The sequence below is a fragment of the Tupaia chinensis genome, unplaced genomic scaffold (assembly GCF_000334495.1).
Source record: "Tupaia chinensis unplaced genomic scaffold, TupChi_1.0 Scaffold144578_1, whole genome shotgun sequence".
NCBI lineage: Eukaryota > Metazoa > Chordata > Mammalia > Scandentia > Tupaiidae > Tupaia > Tupaia belangeri.
The window spans coordinates 49,289-71,196 of NW_006204438.1; the positions used below are offsets into that span (position 1 = coordinate 49,289).

A 21,908-nucleotide genomic window follows, 5' to 3' on the forward strand; every position below is an offset into this window, starting at 1 on the left:
AGGATATTTTGTAGTTTTATCAACAGTACTAGGGAGAAATGTTCACCTGCTTAAATATCCATTTTGTAAGACAAATAATAATGTGATTGACTGTATGGAAGAAAATGAAATAAAAAAATAAAAGAAAAAAATTAAAAAAAACCAAATGTCCAAAAATAGATGATTGGATTGAAAAAATGTGACATATTTAATCTATTGAATACTACTCAGCCATAAAAAAAATTAAACATTGACATTTTATACAAGGTGACAGATGTGGAAGACTTAATGCTAAGCAAAGCAAGTCAAATTATGAAAGATAAACTTTGTATGTCCCACTCAATATATACCAATTATCTGTGCTCTATGGCAGAAACTGAAAGTTTGTAAGGTATAGTAGCAGGTAAGGCAATGGTGGATACTTGAGATAGGAAGAATAGGGGCAACACAGGGGTGATTAATGGAGGGAGGGGAACGAAAAAGAAAAACAAAGTACACTTAATTGACAAAAAACTAAAAAGCTATTTTCTGTTGCTGATGTGTATAGTAATGTCTTTGTTTTGACCGATAAATATGGTATTCATGCTGGAAAAAGGAATGCTATACTTTGTAAAGATATATGTTATTAAATTTAATATAAAAATAAATAAATAAATAATAAAAAAATAAAGAGAAGGCCCTATAGAGAAAAGCAAAAACCAAGTAAAATAAATGTATGTGGATTCTAAGGTATTAGAATTTCTAAATCTCTCTCTAAGGAAAATGACTTACTCCAACACAAACCTCAAGCCTAAGGATGCTCTTGAAAGCAATTGGGACTTTGAGGGCAAACAAGAGGAAGTTGGTGACAGTGTGCAAACACAATCTTTTTTTTTTCTTTTTTCTTTTGAGGAGTTTTTGCCGTAGGGAGCATTTGCTTGCCAGAGAGAGAGAGAGGAGAGAGAGAAAGTGAGAAATCACCCCTGCCCCCCGAGGATGCCCATATCACAATCCCTCCTCCTCCACTCTTCTCCTGGGGCCTTGGGCATTCATTCATACATGCTTGGTGTGAGTTTCAAGTCACAGGTCTGGAACTCCAACTGTAGTCGGACATGTGGGAGTCCAGCAATGTAACCGTTACTCCATCTACTAGCCCCAAAAGCACCAATCTTAAAGACAGACCAGGAAAGCCAAAGAAAGAGCAGCAAAGCAAAACCTTCCTGGGGTATATGTTCTCAAAAACCTACCCGTCAAAAAAACATGGAATTAATCTAAGATTCCACAAACTGATGAAATCATAAGGAAAATATGGCATGTATACAGAATGATATACCAAGTTATAAGGAATGGCAGTCTCCTGTCATTTGACAGAAAGTGAAAAATTTGTATAATGTTAAGTGAGATAGAACATGCCACAATGAAAAGGTTGACAATAACCAAAAAGACATATTATGATGTTGGCTATTACACAGAGATACTGAAATTTCACAGCATTGGTGGGACTATAAATGGTGCACCCACTTTGGAACAGTCTGGCATCTCCTCAAAAGGTCAGCATAGATTTATATGTGACCTAGAAATTCTATTCTTACTTAGAACTCTAAGAGAAATGACAGTGTATGAGTGGACTTCAAAAGGTCATAGAAGTAGAATTAAAAGTATTAGTCTTTCGGTAAAAAATAATTTTAAATCATGCAAAGTTTTGTTTGTTTTGTTTTTTTTAGAGGTTTTAGCTTTAGAGTGTGTGTACTCCCCAGAGAGAGAGAGAGAGACAGAGACAGAGACAGCGACAGTGAGAGGGAAAGTAAGAAATCACGCAGGGGGCATGGTCATGCTATAATCCCTTCTTTTCCATTCTGCTCTTGGGATCTTGGACACTTATGCATACACACACACAGTGTGATTTTCAAGCCACTGGGTTTGGGACTTGAACCATGGTGAGTCATGTGGGAGTCCAGTGACATAACTGCTACACCATCTGCTGGCCCCATCTATGCATAGTTTTTTTTTTTAATAATATGCAATTTCAATGAGCTTTTTTTGAGATTCATTGTGTGCCTACACAAAAAATTGTGCGCTAGTTCCACAGTGGCATTATTCACCACAGTTTAAAGCAGTACCAAAAGAAATGTTATGAATTGATGATGAAAGGATAAATATAAATGATTTATATCCATGCAATGGATTTTTTTTTTTGCAAAAAATCCAGGATTGACATACTGATACATGCTACACTATGAATGAACCTTGAAAACATTATGCTACATGTCTATATTATGAATGAACCTTGAAAACATTATACTACATGAAAGAAAATAGTCACAAAAGACTATTATGATTATGATTATACTAGCATGCAATGTCAAGAATAAGGAAATCTAGGGACCAGCAGTTAGCATAATGGCTATGTCGCTGGACTCCCATGTAGTTGACTGCAGTTTGAGTCCCAGACCCAGTGGTTTAAAACTCTCTCTGGGCACATGTGCGTGTGTGCCCAAGATCCTGAGAGGAGAATGGAGGAGAAGGGATTGTGGTGTGACAATCCCTTCTCTGTCTCTCTCTGTGTGGTGAGTGCACAAAATCCCAGGAGGAGAATGTAAGAGATGGGATTGCAGTTTGACTATAGCCACTGGGGGGATGTTTTCTGACTTTCTCTCTTACTCTCTCTCCTGTTCCCTAGTGAGCACACACACCTATTGGTAAATTGGAAAAAAAGAAAGAAAGAAAAGAAAAGTATTTATTTATTTATTTATTTCTTGTACTGGCAGAGTTGGAGAGAAATGGAGAGAAATTGCCACAAGGTATGGGGTTTCTTTTGGGGTGAAGAAAGTAATCTACTGTTGATTAGAGTTATGGTTATACAACCATGTGAATACACTCAAGAGGTTGAATATCACAATTTAAGTGGATAAATTATATGGTTGTCCAATTATATATTGATAATGGTAATATATAAATGAGTACTTGATTATTATATATCAAAAGTGCCCCTCTCCTGTACGCACACAGTTTGAAAAGCTTGGTCTGCACATCAGGCATAGGTTCCATAATCAGATATTTCAATAAACAGGATGAAGTTCTTAGAAAATACACACAAAGGAGTATAAAGACTCAACTGACTGTAACTTCCTTTGAATAAAGACATGTTAATTACTGATTTATTTATTTATTTATTTGGAGAGATTTTTGCTATAGGGTGTGTGCGCTTGCCAGAAAGACAGAGAGACAGGGAGACAGAAAGTGAGAAGTCATCCCCCGGGGGGGTAGGGGGGGGTGGGTGGCCACACCGCAATCCCTCCTCCTCCATTCTCCTCTTTGGGATCTTGGGCACGCATGCACACGTGCCCAGTGTGAGTTCAAGCTGCCAGGTCCAGGACTCGAACTGCTGTCTACTACGTGGGAGTCCAGCGACATAGCCATTATGCCAACTGCTGGACCCAATTACTGATTTATTTTCACTTATATTGTCCAACATGTTTGGAAATTTACCCAAAGGAAAGATTCACAACCGAGAGGGTGATTTTTACCTTCAGGGGACATTTGCTTGTCTGGAGACATTCTATGTGATCTATGATCCTCTGTTGAGTGGAGCAGAGGTATGCTGCAGACCACTCCACAAAGCATAAGATGACTTCTCCAACAAAGAATCATCCTCCCTGTGTCAATAGCACTATCATTAAAAAATCCTGATCTAGACAACAAATATTAAGGTTGAAGTAATAAAAGGCTATGCATTCGGTTGAAATAATGCAAGGCTACAAATTAGATTTGAGACAAAGAACACTTCTCCCTCACTCCCTAAAGTAGTGTGCTAGGAGAATTAGAAAAGATGACAGGGAGGAATTAAACTCTTGAGGGATGGCTGGGATTTCCACAGGCACTGATCTGTGCACGAGGAAAGATGCTGAGATGGAGGAAACAGCATCGACAATGGTGTAGGGACAGGAACTTAGAACATGTGGGAAAGCAAAAACTTCAGAATACTTTGAAGCCAGTTTGGAAACACTGAGTAAAGCTTAGAATTACTTGATTGAAATAAGATTATGATTCATGAAGTCAAATATAGGTAGAGTTTGAAGATTATTCAGTAGTGAATGAAAACTTGTTAATAGTTTCTGGGCATTTGGATGACATTTTTGAGATATTTTTGGAGAAATTTATTTGGCAGTTTTATTAACATTTTGAAGACCTTTTGATATTAGAGTAATTTAGGATATAACTGTAATATTAGGGACCTGTTGTATTGGCATGTGTCAGTTGTATTTAAGAAAAAGAAAAAGCTAAAAGTAAGGGCAGATGGTGGTGACATGGTAAAATAGTGTACTCTGAGAAACTGACCCACCTGGGAGTGTTCTGGATTTGTGTTAGGAGACTTCTCAGGGTCTACATGGTATGCAGGTGCGCCTGACCCAGAGTTAAAGGAAGCTGTTGGTGGGTTGTAGTGTTAAGGTCTTTTGGCAGTGCTCTCTGTCTCTGTTGCTCTTATTCTTTGCTGCTCGTGTTCATGGAAGAAATAAATTAATAAATTCCAAAAATTAGAGATAAATAAATTTGAGCTACAGAATGCAAATATAGAGGTGGAACCAATAGGACTTTGAAAGAAGTTGTCTGTGGCGAGAGAAAGCTGGGTGCACACAACATCACCTTCAATGACCAAATGTCAGACACTGCTTTTCCTGGATACTTCTTAAATATGATCCATGTTTTAAAGTCAAGCAGGAATCAGAAGCTTCAGGGAGGTTCAGTACACAGCCAAGTGACTACTTTAGGGAGTGAGGGAGAAGCATTCTCTGGGTAGAACTGGATATCACATCTGGGAAACCAGTAGAATCAGAAGACTAGGAAAAAATTATACTTCTGTAAGGAGGAGACTTTTGATTCAGGTTACACACCTAGTAACTTACCCATGAATCCCAAGATTCCAGTGGATAAAAGAAGAACAAAACAGGAGACACCAAGAATCACTACGGTGAGATACCAGGCAAATGGAACTGAAGATCCTGCCCAGAGAGGAAAAGAGACACTGAGGAGACCAGCAAAGAAAGACTGAATCGAAGAGGAGGATTTTAGAGAGGACATTCCCATAAATTCAAGACCCTGATTCTTGAAAAATGGAAAGGGACAGTGAATGATTGGAAACAAAGTTGAACTGAGAATTGGATCCCTGAGTTCAGTTCCTATTCTGTTACCTACATCTCTTAGGAAAGTGACTTTTTTTTTTTTCTTTTAATAGAGATTTTGCCTTAGTGCATGTGTATGTGCCAGATGGAGACAGAGACAGACAGTGAGAGGGAAGGTGAGAAATCACCCCCCAGGGGGAATGGCCATACTGCAACCCCTTCTCCATTCTCTTCTCAGGATTTTGGGCATGTATACACACTTTCCTGGCATGAGTTTTAAGTCACCAGGTCCAGGATTTGAACCACTGTCCGCTATATAGGATGTAACTAACCGCTATGCCATCTACTGGTCCCCAGTCACTTACTCTAACTTTACCAGAATAATTCTCAGATCATCTCAGTCCTTTAAAAGATACAAAGTAGAATATTATATATATAGACTTACTTTTAGAAAGTAAAGATTTTTCTAAAATAATATTGTATAATTCATTTTTATTGACCCATGATCACAAAACACTGATTTTACAAGTATCCTGTTTACATATGTTTAATCATCTATTATTTTCTCACTGGCAGTCTCATGAAAGTGGGGCAAGCTATTCAAGTGATTCGGAACAGTGGTTTCAGGCTCTAGTTACTTTAGTTACATATACAGAGGTTGAGAAACTGGAAGGCAGTGAAGCTTGGTGCTCTACTAAACTTTACCTTTTTCTTCATGGGATCCACTTCTTTTCTGTGTCTGCTTGGAGTTTGGAGGTTTTTTCAATTCTGCATAAACTAGCTTCCCTTCTTGTCCTGGAGGTTTAAACAGAGATATAGATACTGTTTTATATTCATGCTAATTTTTGAAACCATGTAGTTTCTTTGTTTTTGCCTATTCTTTGAGAGAGGGAAAATGAGAAAAACCCTCAGCAGGATTCTCATGCCAGGATCTGGCCCCAGTAAGATGCCAAAACCATGGATGGGCACACGTGTGTGTGCCTGGCGTGCTGACGGAGGTCCTAGAACACAAATCCAGGACCTTCCCCGTGTGGGTCCAGCCATGTTACTACTGTGCACTGCAAACATGTTCTTGAGAAATACAGATCTATGCACGTCATCCTCTTGTTATGTAGTCTATCAGGTAAATCTTAATTTAGATGACAAAATCTTGGAAAGATGTTAGTCATATTTGAATTCTAAATTAGAACGAAGTCTTTAGGAAAAATTTTAAACAGAGAGCAGAGAGTAGTATCTAGGTTCAGGGATGGAGAGAAAAAAATACTTACCATCCTTTTGCATCCGCTTCTTGGAAAAAGGATGTTTTTCTTCTATACATGTATATTTTTCATCCATCTCAGAAAATTTTTAAGCAACAATTCTAAAAGATATACATATTTGCAGTTTTATTTTAAGAGAAACGTGTTCAGGTTTAGCATCTCTGGGTTCTCTATATATCATTTAAATCAGTATTTAATTCTACTAGGTCACCAGGTAAGTCATGATATATTTTTCTATACAAAAGTGAATCATGACTTTCCTGACAACCCAATATTTACCTGCTGACGTATAAATTTTAATTTTGTAATTTTATTACAAGAAAAATGTTTGCTTCAAATGATTAGTTTTTTTTTTTTTGAGAGTTTTTTTGCTATAGGGCGTGTGCGCTCACTAGACAGACAGAGAGATAGAAAGCGAGAAATCACCCCCCAGGGGGGATGGCCATGCCACTATCCCTTCTCCTTCATTCTCCTCTCAGGATCTTGGGCATGCATGCACACGCGCCCGGCGTAAGTTTAAGCCACCGGGTCCGGGACTCGAACCGTGGTCGACTACATGGGAGTCCAGCAACATAGCCATTATGCTAACTGCTGGCCCCCAAATGATTAGTTTTTAAAACAATTCTAAAAATTACCAGCTATCATTGTTTGTTCTTAGGTCCTTTAATGCTATTTTTTCAAGCAGTACCTTGAGTTCTCTAAATGTATTATCTACTTTAAAAAGTGTAGAAGTGTTGCAGTCTATGAAACATTTATGTCACTGAAAAATTGCCCCTTTCTAGGAAAATACCAAAATAATTTTTTAATTTTTAATTTTAATTTCTTTTTTCAATCATATATGTACCATTTATACTGTGAAGATAGTGTCACCTAGTTATGTGTTCTAAAAATTCCTCTTCATAGTATCTCTTTATATTTTTAAAAATTTTTCTTTGACCTTATCATTATTATTATTATTTTTAATACTCAAAGACAACTTGCTTCCCATATCTTGCTAAACGTCCTTAGCACCTCTACCAACATTGCATTATAAATGGATGCCCTACACTTAGGACTCAAATTGGTTTGATATACTCCTGTGGACTGTGCTGTTTAATTCCTATGATATTTGAAGTCACTGGAGAAAGCTCCAAATTTTCTTTGAAATAATAATATTCCTTGCAAATATTTGAAAAAGTTTACTATTTTGTCTTAAGCATGTTAAATATCATTTTTGTAATCAAACACATTTGCATAGCATCAAATTCCCTCTACTAATTTTTTTGTTTGTTTTTTAAGAGGTTTTTGCCTTAGGGCATGTATTCTCATGGGGGGAGAGAGAGAGAGACAGACTCAGTGAGAAGGAAAGTGAGAAATCACCGCCCCCCCCCAGTTGGGACGGCCATTATTCTCCCATTAGGGATAATGGTAGCTGATCCCTTTTCCCCCATTGTCCTCCCAGGATCTTGGGCATGCATGCACACATGGCCGGTGTGATTTCTAAGATACCGTATCCAGGACTTGAATCATGGTCTACCATGTGGGAGTCCAGTGATATAACCACTATGCAATCTGTTGGTTCTATCAAATTTTTATAATTCTTATGCTCACTGACTTATCAGTGTAACATGAAATTAAATACTTTTTATATATTTTTTCCTCCAGGAATTATGTCCCATTTTATTTTTCATAATATGGTTAGAAAAATAATTAGTTTTAAAATAATTTCTCAGAAGAAAACTTCTCATCAAATAAATATGATTGCACAAATAATATTATAATAATGTTAAAAACCCTTTGCTGTACCTGGACTACCTCAGAAATTTGGAAGCTATATCATATAGGCAACCAAACTCTAGACATGAAAGTGAATAGAGAAGTATTATACAAATAAGAAAATATTATATAATTGGTTAAATAATAACTTTACTAAAACCCCGTTATCATTGATGTGACCATTTGCTCTATGATCACACTGAGCACAGAAGATATGTTAAAATCTTTTGTAACAAAACTGTCTTTTATAATCAGTGGTAAACCATGAAACATTTAGTGAAAGTAATTTCCCTTTAAATTAATTTTAAATTCTGAATTGCTCAGCTCCTTTATTGCAACATTACATTTACTCAGTTGTTCTTTAAAGTCTCTCTTCTTTATGCTCTATGTACAATAATCAAGAGATGGCAGCAGTAACAGTAAGCTGTGATTAAAGTGCTAGCCATGGATAGAGTTGACAATACCTGGTCAGTGAATCTGCAGTCTGCCAGCTATGGAGTCTGGTCCAACTAGAAGAGGTAGGTAGCACCCGTGGACAGTCAGAGTGGATGTGTGTGAGCTGGAACAGAAGACGATACCTCTTGGCTCTACATCTTATCAGCCCTTGTTACTCAGTAAGCATCAGTATTTTTCAGTTGCGTGTATGCATGTGAGCAAGCTCTATTAATATTTGACCCTTGTGCCTCACCCATTTGCATTTTTCCTTACTGAGGTATATGCGGGTTTTCTTTATTACAGAGGAGCTGAATGGGTGAGATAATTTAAAGGGCCATGCCCATTTTGCAGAGAATTTAAGCCAACAAATACTCTCCATTAAAAAAAAAAAAGATTTCCATCACCAACATCTCCAGGACCTTCACCAAATACTGAGATTCTAGATATAATTTCTTGTATCATTGTATCAGACACCACTGTTTGGGGGTCAAAAATAGAAGATATATTTGATTAGATATTTGCATTTATCCTCTATAAGACTAGATAACCGGCTAAGTACAAATATATGAATTTATAGGCAGTCCCTCACCACATTTTCTAAAGGTGATTTTGCATAAGAGCTTTTAAGTGTTATTAAATTGGAAGCCACTCAGTGCCTGATTCCTTCAAAGTATATCTATATTTAATTTGCTTTAATATTTGGAAAAATTCTTTCCATAACATAAAGTTTTAAAAGTCTGATTTTAAGTTCAATCTAGTATATAATACAGAGTTTACGTAATCTAAACTGTGAGCTTAGATGATGTTTGATCTTCTTCTACCCAGGGTATAATTAAATTTTGAAGACCAGAAGCATGTTAGCTTCCTCCTGAGTGGTTTCAAGTGGCATGCATATTATGTAACGGGATTAGCAATGTAGCAATGACAGTAAAGTTGGATTATATAGGTTTCAACTCACTGGAAAAAGGTGACTGTTTTCACCAGTCAATAATAAAAATAGACGGTTGGTTATATTTTAATTGTGTATTCTCATTTATGCTGAAAACAAGCAGGATGGACTCTTTTCCAAAAATGTTTTATTGAGGTGTAGATAGGAGAAACTCTGACTGAAGGAAAAATCTACCCTGATTTTAAAAACTCATTTTCAAGGGGTCGGCAGGTGGTGTGGTGGTTAAGATATTGGACTTCCACATGGCTAACAGTGGTGCGAATCCCAGACCTAGTGGCCTGTAAATCATGCCAGGCAAATGTATGCACATGTCCAAAATTCCAGGAGGAGAATGCAGGAGAAGGGATTGCGGTGTGGCCATCCATCCTGGAGGCTGATGTCTTACTTTCCCTCTTACTGTCTCTCGACTACAAGGGCACATGCCCTATGGCTAAAACCCAACAAACAAACAAACAAAAACCAAAAACGTTTACACAGACGTTTTCAAACAGAGTTAAGTGTAAGGAAAGGACAACGTAGGCAGTATGTGAAAGAGGACAAGATTATTTCTATTCTCCCTGTGTGTTCTCTGACCTTCTCATTCCCTATTTTAGTCCTGGATTCTCCAGCTACTGCAGACACCAGCCAGAGCAGGCACCGGCAAGCTCAGTACTCAACAATATGGCGACTGGAGGTTGAGACCCAGAAGCCTTAGCTTCTGCATCTGCACATCTGTCAAGAAAATATATAAAAAAAAAAAAAAAGAAAAGAAAATGGGACCAGCAGTTAGCGTAATGGCTATGTTGCTGGACTCCCATGCAGACGACCGCAGTTCAAGTCCCAGACCCAGTGGCTTAAACTACGCCAGGCACGTGTGCGTGCATGCCCAAGATCCTGAGAGGAGAATGGAGGAGAAGGGATTGCGGCGTGGTCATACCCGCTAGGGGGTGATTTCTCGCTTTCTAGCTCTCCGTCTCTCTCTGTCTGGTGAGCACGCACCCTATACCAAAAACCGCTCCAAAAAAAAAAAAAAAAGAAAATATCTTCCTAGTAACCACTTTAATCCATTTAATCAAAAAGTTAGTGCTCTGACCCACTTGTTGATCACTTTATTTTCACTGTTAGAACTTAAGAAAACTTTTTTTAACCAAAAATATATTGTAATGATTTACATTATGAAATACATATACCTGCTATTTCGAAATATTCCACCTAAACTTTTATATTCAACACGGTTTTCTGAGTCTTCATTATAAAATTATTTCATTTTACTATTTTCTCCATTTTTTTTGGGGGGGGGGAGGTTTTTGCTATAGTGCATGTGCACTCACCAGAAAGAGAGAGAGAGAGATAGAAAGCAAGAAATCACCCCCCAGGGTGGATGGCCACACCACAATCTGTTCTCCTCCATTCTTTTCTTGGGATGGGCATGCACACACATGTGCTCGATGTGAGTTTAAGCCCCTGGGTCTGGGACTTGAACCGCGGTTGACTGCATAGGAATCCAGAGACATAGCCATTACTCCAACTACTGGTCTTCTCTAAATTGTAAATGATGGTTCAGCCATATTAATAAATCCTTTACAAAATACCAGCAGTTTTATAAGCACTTGCAGGTATTAGCTCATTTAATTCTAAAGTAAATTGAAATTAAAAAAAAATTATTACATTTATTCTAATTGAGTAATATTAAAATCTAGTGGGCATTGTTAACTTTTCATTAGATATCCTTTTTCTCTTGGGACCAGCAGTTGGTGTAATGGCTATGTCGCTGAACTCCCACGTAGCCGACAGCAGTTCGAGTCCCACGGTAGCTTAAACTCACTCCGGGCACATGTGCGTGCATGCCCAAGATCCCGAGAGGAGAATGGAGGAGAAGGTATTGCAGCGTGGCCATCCCCCCTGGGGGATGATTTCTCGCTTTCTGTCTCTCTGTCTCTCTCTATCAGTCTGGTGAATGCACGCGCCCTATAGCAAAAACCTCTTAAAAAAAAGATATCATTTTTCTCTTAATTTCACAGGTATACAATGTAGATAAACACAAAAAATGTCATAGTACACTGAGGAGGTTGTTTTTTAATGTAAGCCCTAGTGCTAAATGTTAAAGCAGAAATAAATGTAAAAGGCTTAAAACCCAATCACTGGGCACTTAGGTTGACTCTATGTCTTAGTTTGCATTTGCAAAATTGTTGGGAGATTTTTATATCTTTTCTTCCAATGGCAAATAGAGCTACATGTTCAATGTTTTATCGGAGTTTCCTTAAATTAAAATTTAAAAAATCTTTAGTTCGTAATTTTAGATTTACAGAAAATTTTTAAACATAATGGAGAGAATTTCCATCTGACGCTCACTTAGTTTTCCTTAACAATATCATTTGCATGATCAAAACCAATAACTAAACAGTGATGCCTTACTATTAATAAAACTTCAGACTTTATTTTATTTTATTTTATTTTACTTTATTTCATTACTTTTTCCATTAATGTTCTTCTGTTCAATGATTCAGTGAGACATCATGGCAGTTAATGATCTTGTTTTCTTTAGTCTGTAACACATTCAGTCTCCTTTGGTTTCCCATGATAATTTTGAGTACTGGTGAGATGTTTTTGAAGACTGACTCTCAATTTGTATTTCTGTTTTTCTCTAACTAGCCTTTAGAAAGACCACTACAAACGTGAAGTACACTGCTCATTAAATCATGTAAAGGATACATGTTAACCACATGGCATCAGGTTAATGTTCCGCTTGGTTAAATTACTGTTTGCCAGGTTTCTCTACTGCAAAGATACCACTTCCTCTTTCCTCTGTTCTTCAGAATAAATTCATTAGTCCACTCCGCTCTAGTTGGGTTTAAGCTCCATCTCTTGGAGAGAATTTGAAATTCACGTATAAGGAATATTTATCTTTTTATCCTCTGTTTACTTATTCAGTTATTTGAATTAATATAGGATCAGGATATTAATTTTATACTTCCTGTTAATACAAAACTGCTTTAGTTTGCTTCCTCAATTGCACCATTTGGGCCATTGAGAGCTCTGTAAGATTAGTATCTGTGACATGACCTAATCTTACATTTTGAGCAATTTATTGCTTTCTGGCACTATAAGATGCTCTGGCTGGTCATGCTTTCGTTTGCTCTCAACCATTTCTGTCTCTATAGAGCTCTACTTCCTTTTTCTGGTACATGGTATTAGAACAAGTTCTGGGTTCTGGGTCTGTTTGCAACTTCTGGAGTTCTATTCCTTCTATGATTACTAGATGGATAGATCCAGGTAATACCCTAGGTCATGCACACACACACACACACACACACACACACACACATACACACGTAATATGAATCTATCTGCATGTAAATGAAGCTCAGCATGAATTCATAATGATGTCTCTGAACCTAATCCAATAGTATAAAGTTGTTCTAATCCTCCCTTTTTCTGTGGTTTCCGTTGTAATCTTTCCTCTTTCATTTCTGATATTATTTATTTTAATCTTCTTTCTGTCTATTTCTTTTTCAGTTGAGTAGCTAAAAGTTTGTTACTACTGTTTATCTGCTCAAAACACAACTCTTAGTTTTATCAGCCTTTTCTATTGTTTTCTAATCCGTGTTTCATTTATTTCTGTTCTGATCTTTATTTTTTCCTTATGCTATCATTGGACTTAGTTTGTGTTTCTATTTCCTTGTGGTATAATGTTAAGTTGTTAACTGGACATCTTTCTTCTTTTTTGATGCAGATGTTTATTGCTATAACTTTTCCTTTAGAACTACTTTTGCCCCATCCCAGAAGTTTTGGCATGTTGTGTTTTAGTTTTTGTCTCAAGGTACTTTTTAATTTCCCTTTTAATTTTTCAATTCACTCAGTTGTTCAAGAGCATGTTGATTAATTTCCATGTATTTGTCAAAAAAATTTTTTAAAGGTTTTTGCCATAGGGCATATGACTTGTAGGACAGAGACAGAGAGCAACAATGAGAAGGAAAATGAGAAAGCACCCCTTAAGAGGGATGGCCACAGAACACTTCCTCTTCTTCCATTCTTTCATCCTTGTCTTGGGATTTGGGGCACACACACACACACACACACACACACGTGCCAGCATGATTTCTAAGCCACCAGGTCTGGGACTCAAACTACAGTAGGCCATGTGGGAGTTCAGTGCCTTAACCACCATGCCCCTTGCTGGCTCTATTTGTAAATTTTAAACATATAGTCCTGTTTTTGATGTGTAGATTCATACCATTGTGACCAGAAATGGTACTTGACGTGATTTCAATATTCTTAAATTGATAATGTTTTCTTGTGGCCTAATATATGATCCACCTAGGACAACAATTCTGTGTGCTTGAGACTAATGTGGGAACAGCAGGGGGCATGGTGGTGGAGGCACTGGACTCCTACATGGCCAAACAAGATTCAAGTCCCAGACTTGGTGACTTTCTTTTCTATTTTCATTTTCCAAACAAGATTCCCAGACTTGGTGACTTTCTTTTCTATTTTCATTTTCTCTCTCTTTGGTGAGTACACATGCCCTACAGCAAATTAAAAATAAAAACAAAAATAAATAAATAAAATTAATAAATAATTCTTAAAAAAGGGGGCTAATGTGTACTTTGTGTCTGTTGGTTGGATGGAATGTTCTCGATTGTCTGTTAGATTCATTTGGTCTAAAGTGTAGTTCAAATCCTAGGTTTTCTTATTATTTCCCACATTTCATTGCTTCACAAATACATTAAACTATGGGCCAGCAAGTGGTGTGGTGGTTAAGGTGCTGGAATTCCCACATAGCCGACCACGGTTCCAGTCCCAGACCCGGCGGCTTCTTTCTCTCTCTCTCTTTCTCTGCCAAAACTCATGTGAAAATAATAATAATAATAATAAATAAAGCTAAATAAATTTTAAAAATACATTAAATTAAACTTATGAACAAAACTAGAATCTAGTTACAAGTGCACTGTAATTTTCTTCTGAAACATTTTTAATTAATTAATTAATTAATTAATATTCATTCCCTGAGCATTGTCACAACATACAAAATATTATTTCCCATCCAAAATATACTGCATGGTAGCTTAATCATACATATTGTCATTAATTTTCCATTCCTAGTTTCTCATATATTCATGTATATATTTATTTTACCCCTATTTCTCACCCTCAGCCATTTCCCACCATCCTCCCACACTATGTTAGGTGTCTACAGTTGTTATCCATTCCTTTTTCCCTCCCAAATTTTATTGATTCACAAAATTGCTTAATAAGTCTAACTACTTTCAAAAGCAAGTTTAGCTGGTATGTACATATCAGTGAGTACATGTCCGACTTTAGGCGTGAAACTCTGAGTAGCATGAATATAGTAAAAGGTAACACCTAGCTGATGCTATAAAGCTTAATATGGTCATTAAATAGGTATTTTAAAATATAGTTTTTGAGTTCTGCCACTGACTGAGCTGCAGTCGCGATGTCGCCCTACCTGGCCTTGGCGCTGCTCGCGCTACTGTCTCTGTCAGGACTGGACGCTGTAGAACCTGCTCCAAAAATTCAGGTTTATTCTCGTCACCCAGCTGAAGATGGAAAGCCAAATTACCCAAACTGCTACGTATCTGGCTTTCATCCACCTCAGATTGAAATCGAGTTGTTGAAGAACGGAGTGAAGATGGAGAATGTGGAGCAGTCAGACTTGTCTTTCAGTAAAGACTGGTCTTTCTATCTTCTGGTCCACAGTGAATTCACACCCAATGGCAAAGACCAATATAGCTGCCGGGTGAAACATGTCACTTTGAAAAATCCAGAAGTAGTTATGTGGGACCAAGACAACTAACCAGCATCATGGAGGTCTGAAGATAGCTCATTTGGATGGGACTAATTCCAAGTTGTTTTCATCTTTTTAATATTGATAAGCTTATATACTTTATGCACAAAATTGATGAGGTTATAATGATATTAATATAGGTATAATCTTTCCAGTTCTACTTTGGGCTCTGTCTTCATTTTGGGACCTGGCAGGAGCACTATGGTAACTCAGCGTGGGAAGAAGAAAATTCTCATGTCCATCATCAACATCTTGGTCAAATCTGAACTCTCCTGTCTCTTCTGTACACAAAAGCTGGATATTAAGGGAACCAGCAGTTAGCATAATGGCTATGTCGCTGGACTCCCACGTAGTAGACCGTGGTTCGCATCCCAGACCCGGTGGCTTAAAACCCACGCCGGGTGCGCGTGCGTGCGTGCCCAAGATCCCGAGAGGAGAAAGGAGGAGAAGGGATTTGCAGCGTGGCCATCCCCTCTGGGGGGGGTGATTTCTTGCTTTCTGTCTCTCTGTCTCTCTCTGTCTGTCTGGCGAGTGTACACGCCCTATAGTGAAAAACCTCTCAAAAAAAAAAAAGCTGGATATTAAAACAGTTGTGCATGTTCAGGTTAACTTCTAATTTGCATGCTCTGCTGACAATTTGGGGTAAAATTTTAGAAATATAATTGACAGGATTATTGGAAATTTGTTATAATTGATGGAACAATAAATTTCATAATTCCTCTTATACTTCTTAAAGTGTGATACGAGCTTATGTATATTTTTATTTCTTAATTAAAACAATGGCAAAAAAATAATAAAATAAAATATAGTTTTTAATGTCAAGAAAAGCAGTTTTAGCTTTAATAAATCAAAGAAATGCTAAGGAACTTTACTTAAAACTTAAAGCCAGGAAAAAGGAGTCTGTTCAAATAGTAGGTACATGAACTTATCAGCAACTCAAGACAGGACAAAAATCCTTAAACTTGGAAAACAAAACCTGGAAGAAAATCATCATTGTTTTAGTCAAAAGTCATAAAATGCTATTTCACCAGTTCAGTCTCATGTACTGAGTCTATCTTCTGTTGTGATCAGATCTTCCCAATTAAATTCTGAGATATAATATTCAACTCCAGACATGTTTCTACAATTAAGTTGGCCATTTTCTTAGTTTTTGAACTCTTATTTCTATGTGTCTGTATTTAATTTTCCTGATAAAACCTTCCCTTGAGAACTTCTTGGAGATCTGGTCTGGTGTTGGTAAATTCTTTCAGGTTTTGTTTATCTGAGAATATTCTTGTCTTTTCTTCCCATATGAAGGATAATCTTGCTGGGTACAGTATTCTTGGTTGAAATTGCTTTTCCCTTAACACTTTGAATATATTTTCCCATTCTTTCCTCGCTAGCATTGTTTCTGATGAGGGGTCTGCTGTTAGCCTGATGGGATATCCTCTTTAGGTAACTTGATGTTTTTCTCTTGCAAGTCTTAGTATCTTATCTTTGTCTGCAGTTTTGGTCAACCTGGTTATAATGTGTCTTAGAGAAGATTTTCTTGGGTTGATTCTATCTGGGGTCCTTTGTATTTCCTGGGACTAGATCTTTGAATGAAAGTTTTCTTTCAGGATTTCATGGACTAGATTATCAATGCCCTTATTAATAGTCTCTTCACCTTCTGAGATACCAGTTATCCAGATGTTTGGACATTTGATGGTATCTAGTATTTATCACATATTATTCTCATTTTTTTGTCCATTTTCTCAGTCTTCATGGTGGATTTTTCTAGGCCAGCAATTTTCTCTTCTACATTTGAGATTCTATTTTCTGTATGATCTAGTCTGCTTTTAATACTTTCAAGGGAGATTTCGACTTCCTGTATTATAGTCTTGATCTCTAACAGGTCCATTTGATTCTTTTTTATAATGTGTGTTTCCTCTTTTATGTCTCGCAAGAATTTCCTCATCTCCTGGAACTTGTCAGCTCCTTTCTCCTGCCTCTTTTACAGTTCATTGTCTCTCTTCTCTTCCATCTCTGTAAGCTTTATCATTATGAATCTTCTAAATTTCTTATCAGACATTTCCATGAGTTTTATTGTACTGTCTGAGGATGAAGAGGACTTATACTTTTACCTTGGAGGACAGGTGTTTTCTTGCTTTCCTATATTTCTTGTAGTCCTGCAGTGATTTCTAGTTATCTGATAGATGGTGTGTTTCTTCCTAATTCTTGATGTTCAAACTGAGCATTCAAAGGTGAGCAGAAGGAGGTGATCTGCAATGTCTCTTCTGTTCCATGTTCACTCTTTGTGCATAAGATTCAAGGTAAATAGAGGATCATTCTGACCCTCATCATATTCAGATATTTGGAAACTCTTCACTTGGACTTATCTCGATACTTAGTGCATAGAGGCTGATCAGGCAAGGAATAAAGATAAAGAAAAAAGGAAAAGAATTAAGAGGAAAGAAGAAAAAATAAAATGAAAAACAAGAAAGAAAAAAAGAACGATAAAAAAGCTTCAAGATTATAACTTTAAAAAGCAAAAAATGAAAACTGCATACATGCAGTGTGTGAAACCAATAATTAACAGCCGAAGTAGGGTATCCATCTCAGTATAGGCCTGGCTTGGATTGTGCCTTTCTTAATTGAAGTGAAGAAAGGCATCGATTAACACAATTAAGGAGAGGCTTGAGAGCCCAGAGAATACTTAACCTTATAAAAATTAATTAAAAAATTAAAAGTCACAGAGAGACACAGGTGAGACAGAGATAGACAGAAATGGAGAGAAAGAGACACAGAGCTATCTCTATTCACTAGAAGTTAGTCTGGAGGGGAAGTCTCAGCAGAAAATCTTCATTATTGGTCAAGGAAACTAATATTTCACAGCTGAAGTAGGAAATCCATCTGAGTATAGCCTAGGCATTTTAATTAATTTTCTCTGTGAATAATGTTTATTTCTCAAAGTGAAGTATTAAAATTCCCTACTATTCTAGTATTATGATATATTTTTTTCTTCAGATAGTTTAATATTTGTTTTATATATTTAGGTACTTTTTTCTTTTGGAGAGGTTTTTGCTATAGGGTGCATGCGCTCACCAGAATGACACAGAGAGACAGGCAGACAGAAAGCGAGAAATCACCCCTTGGGGAGATGGCCACGCTGCAATCCCTTCTCCTCCATTCTCCTCTGGGGATCTTGGGCATGCACCCACACGCGCCCAGGCGTGAGTTTAAGTCACTGGGTCCAGGACTCAAACTGCAGTCGACTGTATGGGAGTCCAGTGACATAGCCATTACACCAACTGCTGGTCCCTATATTTAGGTACTTTTATGTTGAGTGCATATATGTTTACAATTGTTATATGCTCTTGACATAATAACTCTTTATTCTTATATAATGTCTTTTTTTTCTGTTTTTGTATTTTTTGACTTAAAGTTCATTTGTAAGATATAAATATAGTTACCATTGCTCTCTTTTTATTTCAATTTATCTAGAATATCCTTGTCTCTTCATTTTCTGTCTTTATGTGTCTTTAAATGTGAGTGAGTGACTTATCGGCAGAATATATTTGGACATTGTTTTCTTATATATTTGGTCACTGTATTTTATTTGGAAATCCATTTATAATCAAGGTTTTAACTGATAGATAAGTACTTATTATTGATATTTTGTTCATTGTTTTCTAGTTGTTTTGTAAACAACCTTTTCACTCTATTGCTGTCCTACTTTGTGGTGCATTATCTACCATTGTAGATAATGTCTATCTTGTTTCGTGCATAGACTACGGATTTTTGACTTGTAGTTACCATGCCACTTGCTTAGGACAATTTTTACTTATTAGTAATCTATTTCAAGCAGGTAACATTTTAATTTTGATAGCATACAAATACTCTAAACTTACACACTTCCCCATATCACTTTTGATGCTTTTGATGCCAGAATTTACATAATTTTTAAAGATTTATTTTATACATTCAATCACTACATATCATTACAGCTTATAAAGTGAATTTTCCCAGCATGAATACACTGTATATTAGTCCAGTTAAAGATATTATAATACGTGTTATCATTAACAGATAATTTTCCATTTATGTGTCCCTCAGATGTTTTGCTTTTTTATTTTTTGTTTTGATTCCCTAACATAATTTTGTAACTATGTATCCTAAATTTATTTTAATAATTGTTTAATATTTGTTTTATATATTTAGGTACTTTGATGTTGGGTGCATATATGTTTACAATTGTTATATGCTCTTGTTGACATATTCTTTTTTTTAAAGAATTATTTTATTTTAACTTTATTTATTATTATTATCATTATTATTTTCCAGTTTGATCAGAGAGAGACAGAGAGAGAGAGAGAGAGGAAGTGAGAAAGCAAGCCACCAGGTCCGAGACTTGAACCATGGTCGGCCATGTGAGAGTCCACCATACCACTTGCCGGCCCCGACATATTAATTCTTATATAAGGTCTTTTTTCTGTTTTTGTATTTTTTGACTTGAAGTTTTTTTTTTTTTTTTTTTTGCTATAGGGCGGATGTGCTCGACAGAAAGACAGAAAGACAGGAAGTGAGAAATTACCCCCAAGGGAGGATGGCCACACAACAATCCCTTCTCCTCCATTCTCTTGGGATCTTGGGCATGCATGCACACGTGCCCGGCGTGAATTTAAGCCACCAGGTCCAGGACTTGAACTGCAGTCGACTACGTGGGAGTCCAGCAATGTAGCCATTACACTAACTGCTGGTCCCTTAAAGTTCATTTTTAAGATATAAATATAGTTACTGTTGCTCTCTTTTTGTTTTGAGAGATTTTTGCTATAAGGCACATGCACTTGCCAGAGAGACACAGAGAGACAGAAGCAAGAAATGACCTCCTGGAGGGATGACTATTCCACAATCCCTTCTCCCTTTTCTTCTCATGATTTCGGGCATGCATGCAAGTGCGCTCAGTGTGAGCTTTCAGACCCTGAGTTCAGGTTGACCACGTGGGAGTCCAGTGATATAATCATTATGCCATCTATTGGTTCCAATTTTAGCTATAGTTTTAGTTAATAGTTTTGGATTTTGACCCATGTGCTAGGGACAAAATTGCTATACACATTACCATAACAGTTTGAGTGTATTCTTAATGTGGTCAGTATTACTTATACCACTGAGTTTTTGTTTGTTTTAAGTTATTGGTTTGTGGCCTTTGTTTCATCATAAGAACTCCCTTTAGCTATTCATGTGAAGCAGGTCTATTTGTGATAAACTTCCTTACTTTTGTTTGCCTGTTTTTAAATCTCCCTCTTTTCTAAAAGACTGTTCTGTTGGGTAAAAGATTATTGGTTGGCAGGTTTTTTGTTTGTTTGCTTGTTTTGTTTTTCTTACTCAGCTTTTTGCATATATCTTCCCACACTCTTTTGAACTTTTAAAAAATCCATTGATTGGGGCCAGCAGATGGCATGGTGCCTGTGGTGCTAGATTTTCAGATGGTTGGCCGTGAGTCCTGGATCAGGCAGCTTGAAAATCTCTCCAGGTACATGTGCTTGCATACTCAAAATTCCAGGTAAAAAATAGAGGAGCAGGGATTATAGTGCAATCCTCCTAAGGGGTGGCTTCTCACTTTCCTTCTCTCTATCTCTCTCTGGTGAGCACACACACTATGACGAAAACCTAAAAAAGAAAAGAAAAATTAATCTACTGATGATTGTGTTGGCACCCCTTTGTATGTGATGCATTTTTTACCTGTTGCTGCTTCTAGAATTTTCCCTTTGTCTTTGATTTCTGTTTGTTTGGCTATCATGGATATTGTGGGACTTTATTTGGATTGGGCTTCTCTGTACCTGGATGATGGCATTTTTTCCTATAGCAGGGGAGTTTAAGGCCATAGTTTTTAAACATGGTTTAAGGCCCCTTTCTCTCTTACTTTTCTTGAAGTCTTATGAATAGGTTAGACATCATGATGGCCTTGATAATTCTCAGAGGAATTTTTCACATTCTTAATGCTTTTTTCTTTTTGTTCCTCCTACTAGATGATTTCAAACATCCTGTCTTCAAACTCACTGATTAATTCTTCACTTTGATTGAGCCTATGGTTAAAGATTTGCACTGAATTTTTCCTTATATTCTTTTATTTAATATTTTTATTTTGTTTTGTTTCACTCTTTCAATTTTGCAAAGTTTGCTCTTTGTTCCAGGGTTGTTTCAAAATTTTATTTTATTATTTATTTGTATATCCTTATAGTTAGCTGAACTTCCTGAAGAGTATTCTGTATTCTTTGTCATTTTATATGACTCCCTTTTTTTTGTGGTCTGTTGTTGGCGTTTGTTAGTTTTGGAGGTGGTATGATTTCCTGAGTGTTTATAATACTTTTGTTGTTGCAATAGTCTCTGGGAATTTGAGGAGATGACTAGCTTTTCCAGCTCTACTGATGTTATTTGGCAGGGATAACCTCCACCATCGTATCTGTAATTCTGGATATGACTCTGAAAATGACTCTTGACAAGCAGCTTTGGGTTTTAGGTCCCCTAGATGTGTGATGTGCTGTCTTTTTTTATTTATTTACTTTTTAAAATACATTTAATTACATTATTTAGCTTACAAGGTGATCATTTTTAATTTGATTGTGCTAGTAGGTTGGACTTTACTATCCAGCGAGGCTTCTGACTGAGCTCAGCAATCAGGCCGAAGT

General features: G+C 36.8%; 2 protein-coding genes across 2 annotated transcripts in view; one reads left to right on the forward strand and one right to left on the reverse strand.

The window, feature by feature from the left end:
• LOC106733722 (natural killer cells antigen CD94-like) overlaps nt 1–6,431 on the reverse strand; it is a 14,783-nt gene extending 8,352 nt beyond the window's left edge. The window contains exons 1-3 of the mRNA XM_014583696.2: nt 6,347–6,431; nt 5,784–5,873; nt 4,863–4,958 (exon numbers count right to left, since the gene is read on the reverse strand). Of these exons, the coding sequence (XP_014439182.1) occupies nt 4,863–4,958; nt 5,784–5,873; nt 6,347–6,413 (253 nt within the window). The 5' untranslated portion in view covers nt 6,414–6,431. The remainder of the gene's footprint in view (nt 1–4,862; nt 4,959–5,783; nt 5,874–6,346) is intronic.
• Nucleotides 6,432–14,885: 8,454 nt separating this feature from the next.
• LOC102488400 (beta-2-microglobulin) lies at nt 14,886–15,380 on the forward strand. Its single transcript, XM_014583695.2, has one exon. The coding sequence runs from the start codon at nt 14,911–14,913 to the stop codon at nt 15,268–15,270; it is 360 nt and encodes a 119-aa protein (XP_014439181.1). The 5' UTR covers nt 14,886–14,910; the 3' UTR covers nt 15,271–15,380.
• The last annotated feature ends 6,528 nt before the right edge of the window (nt 15,381–21,908 follow it).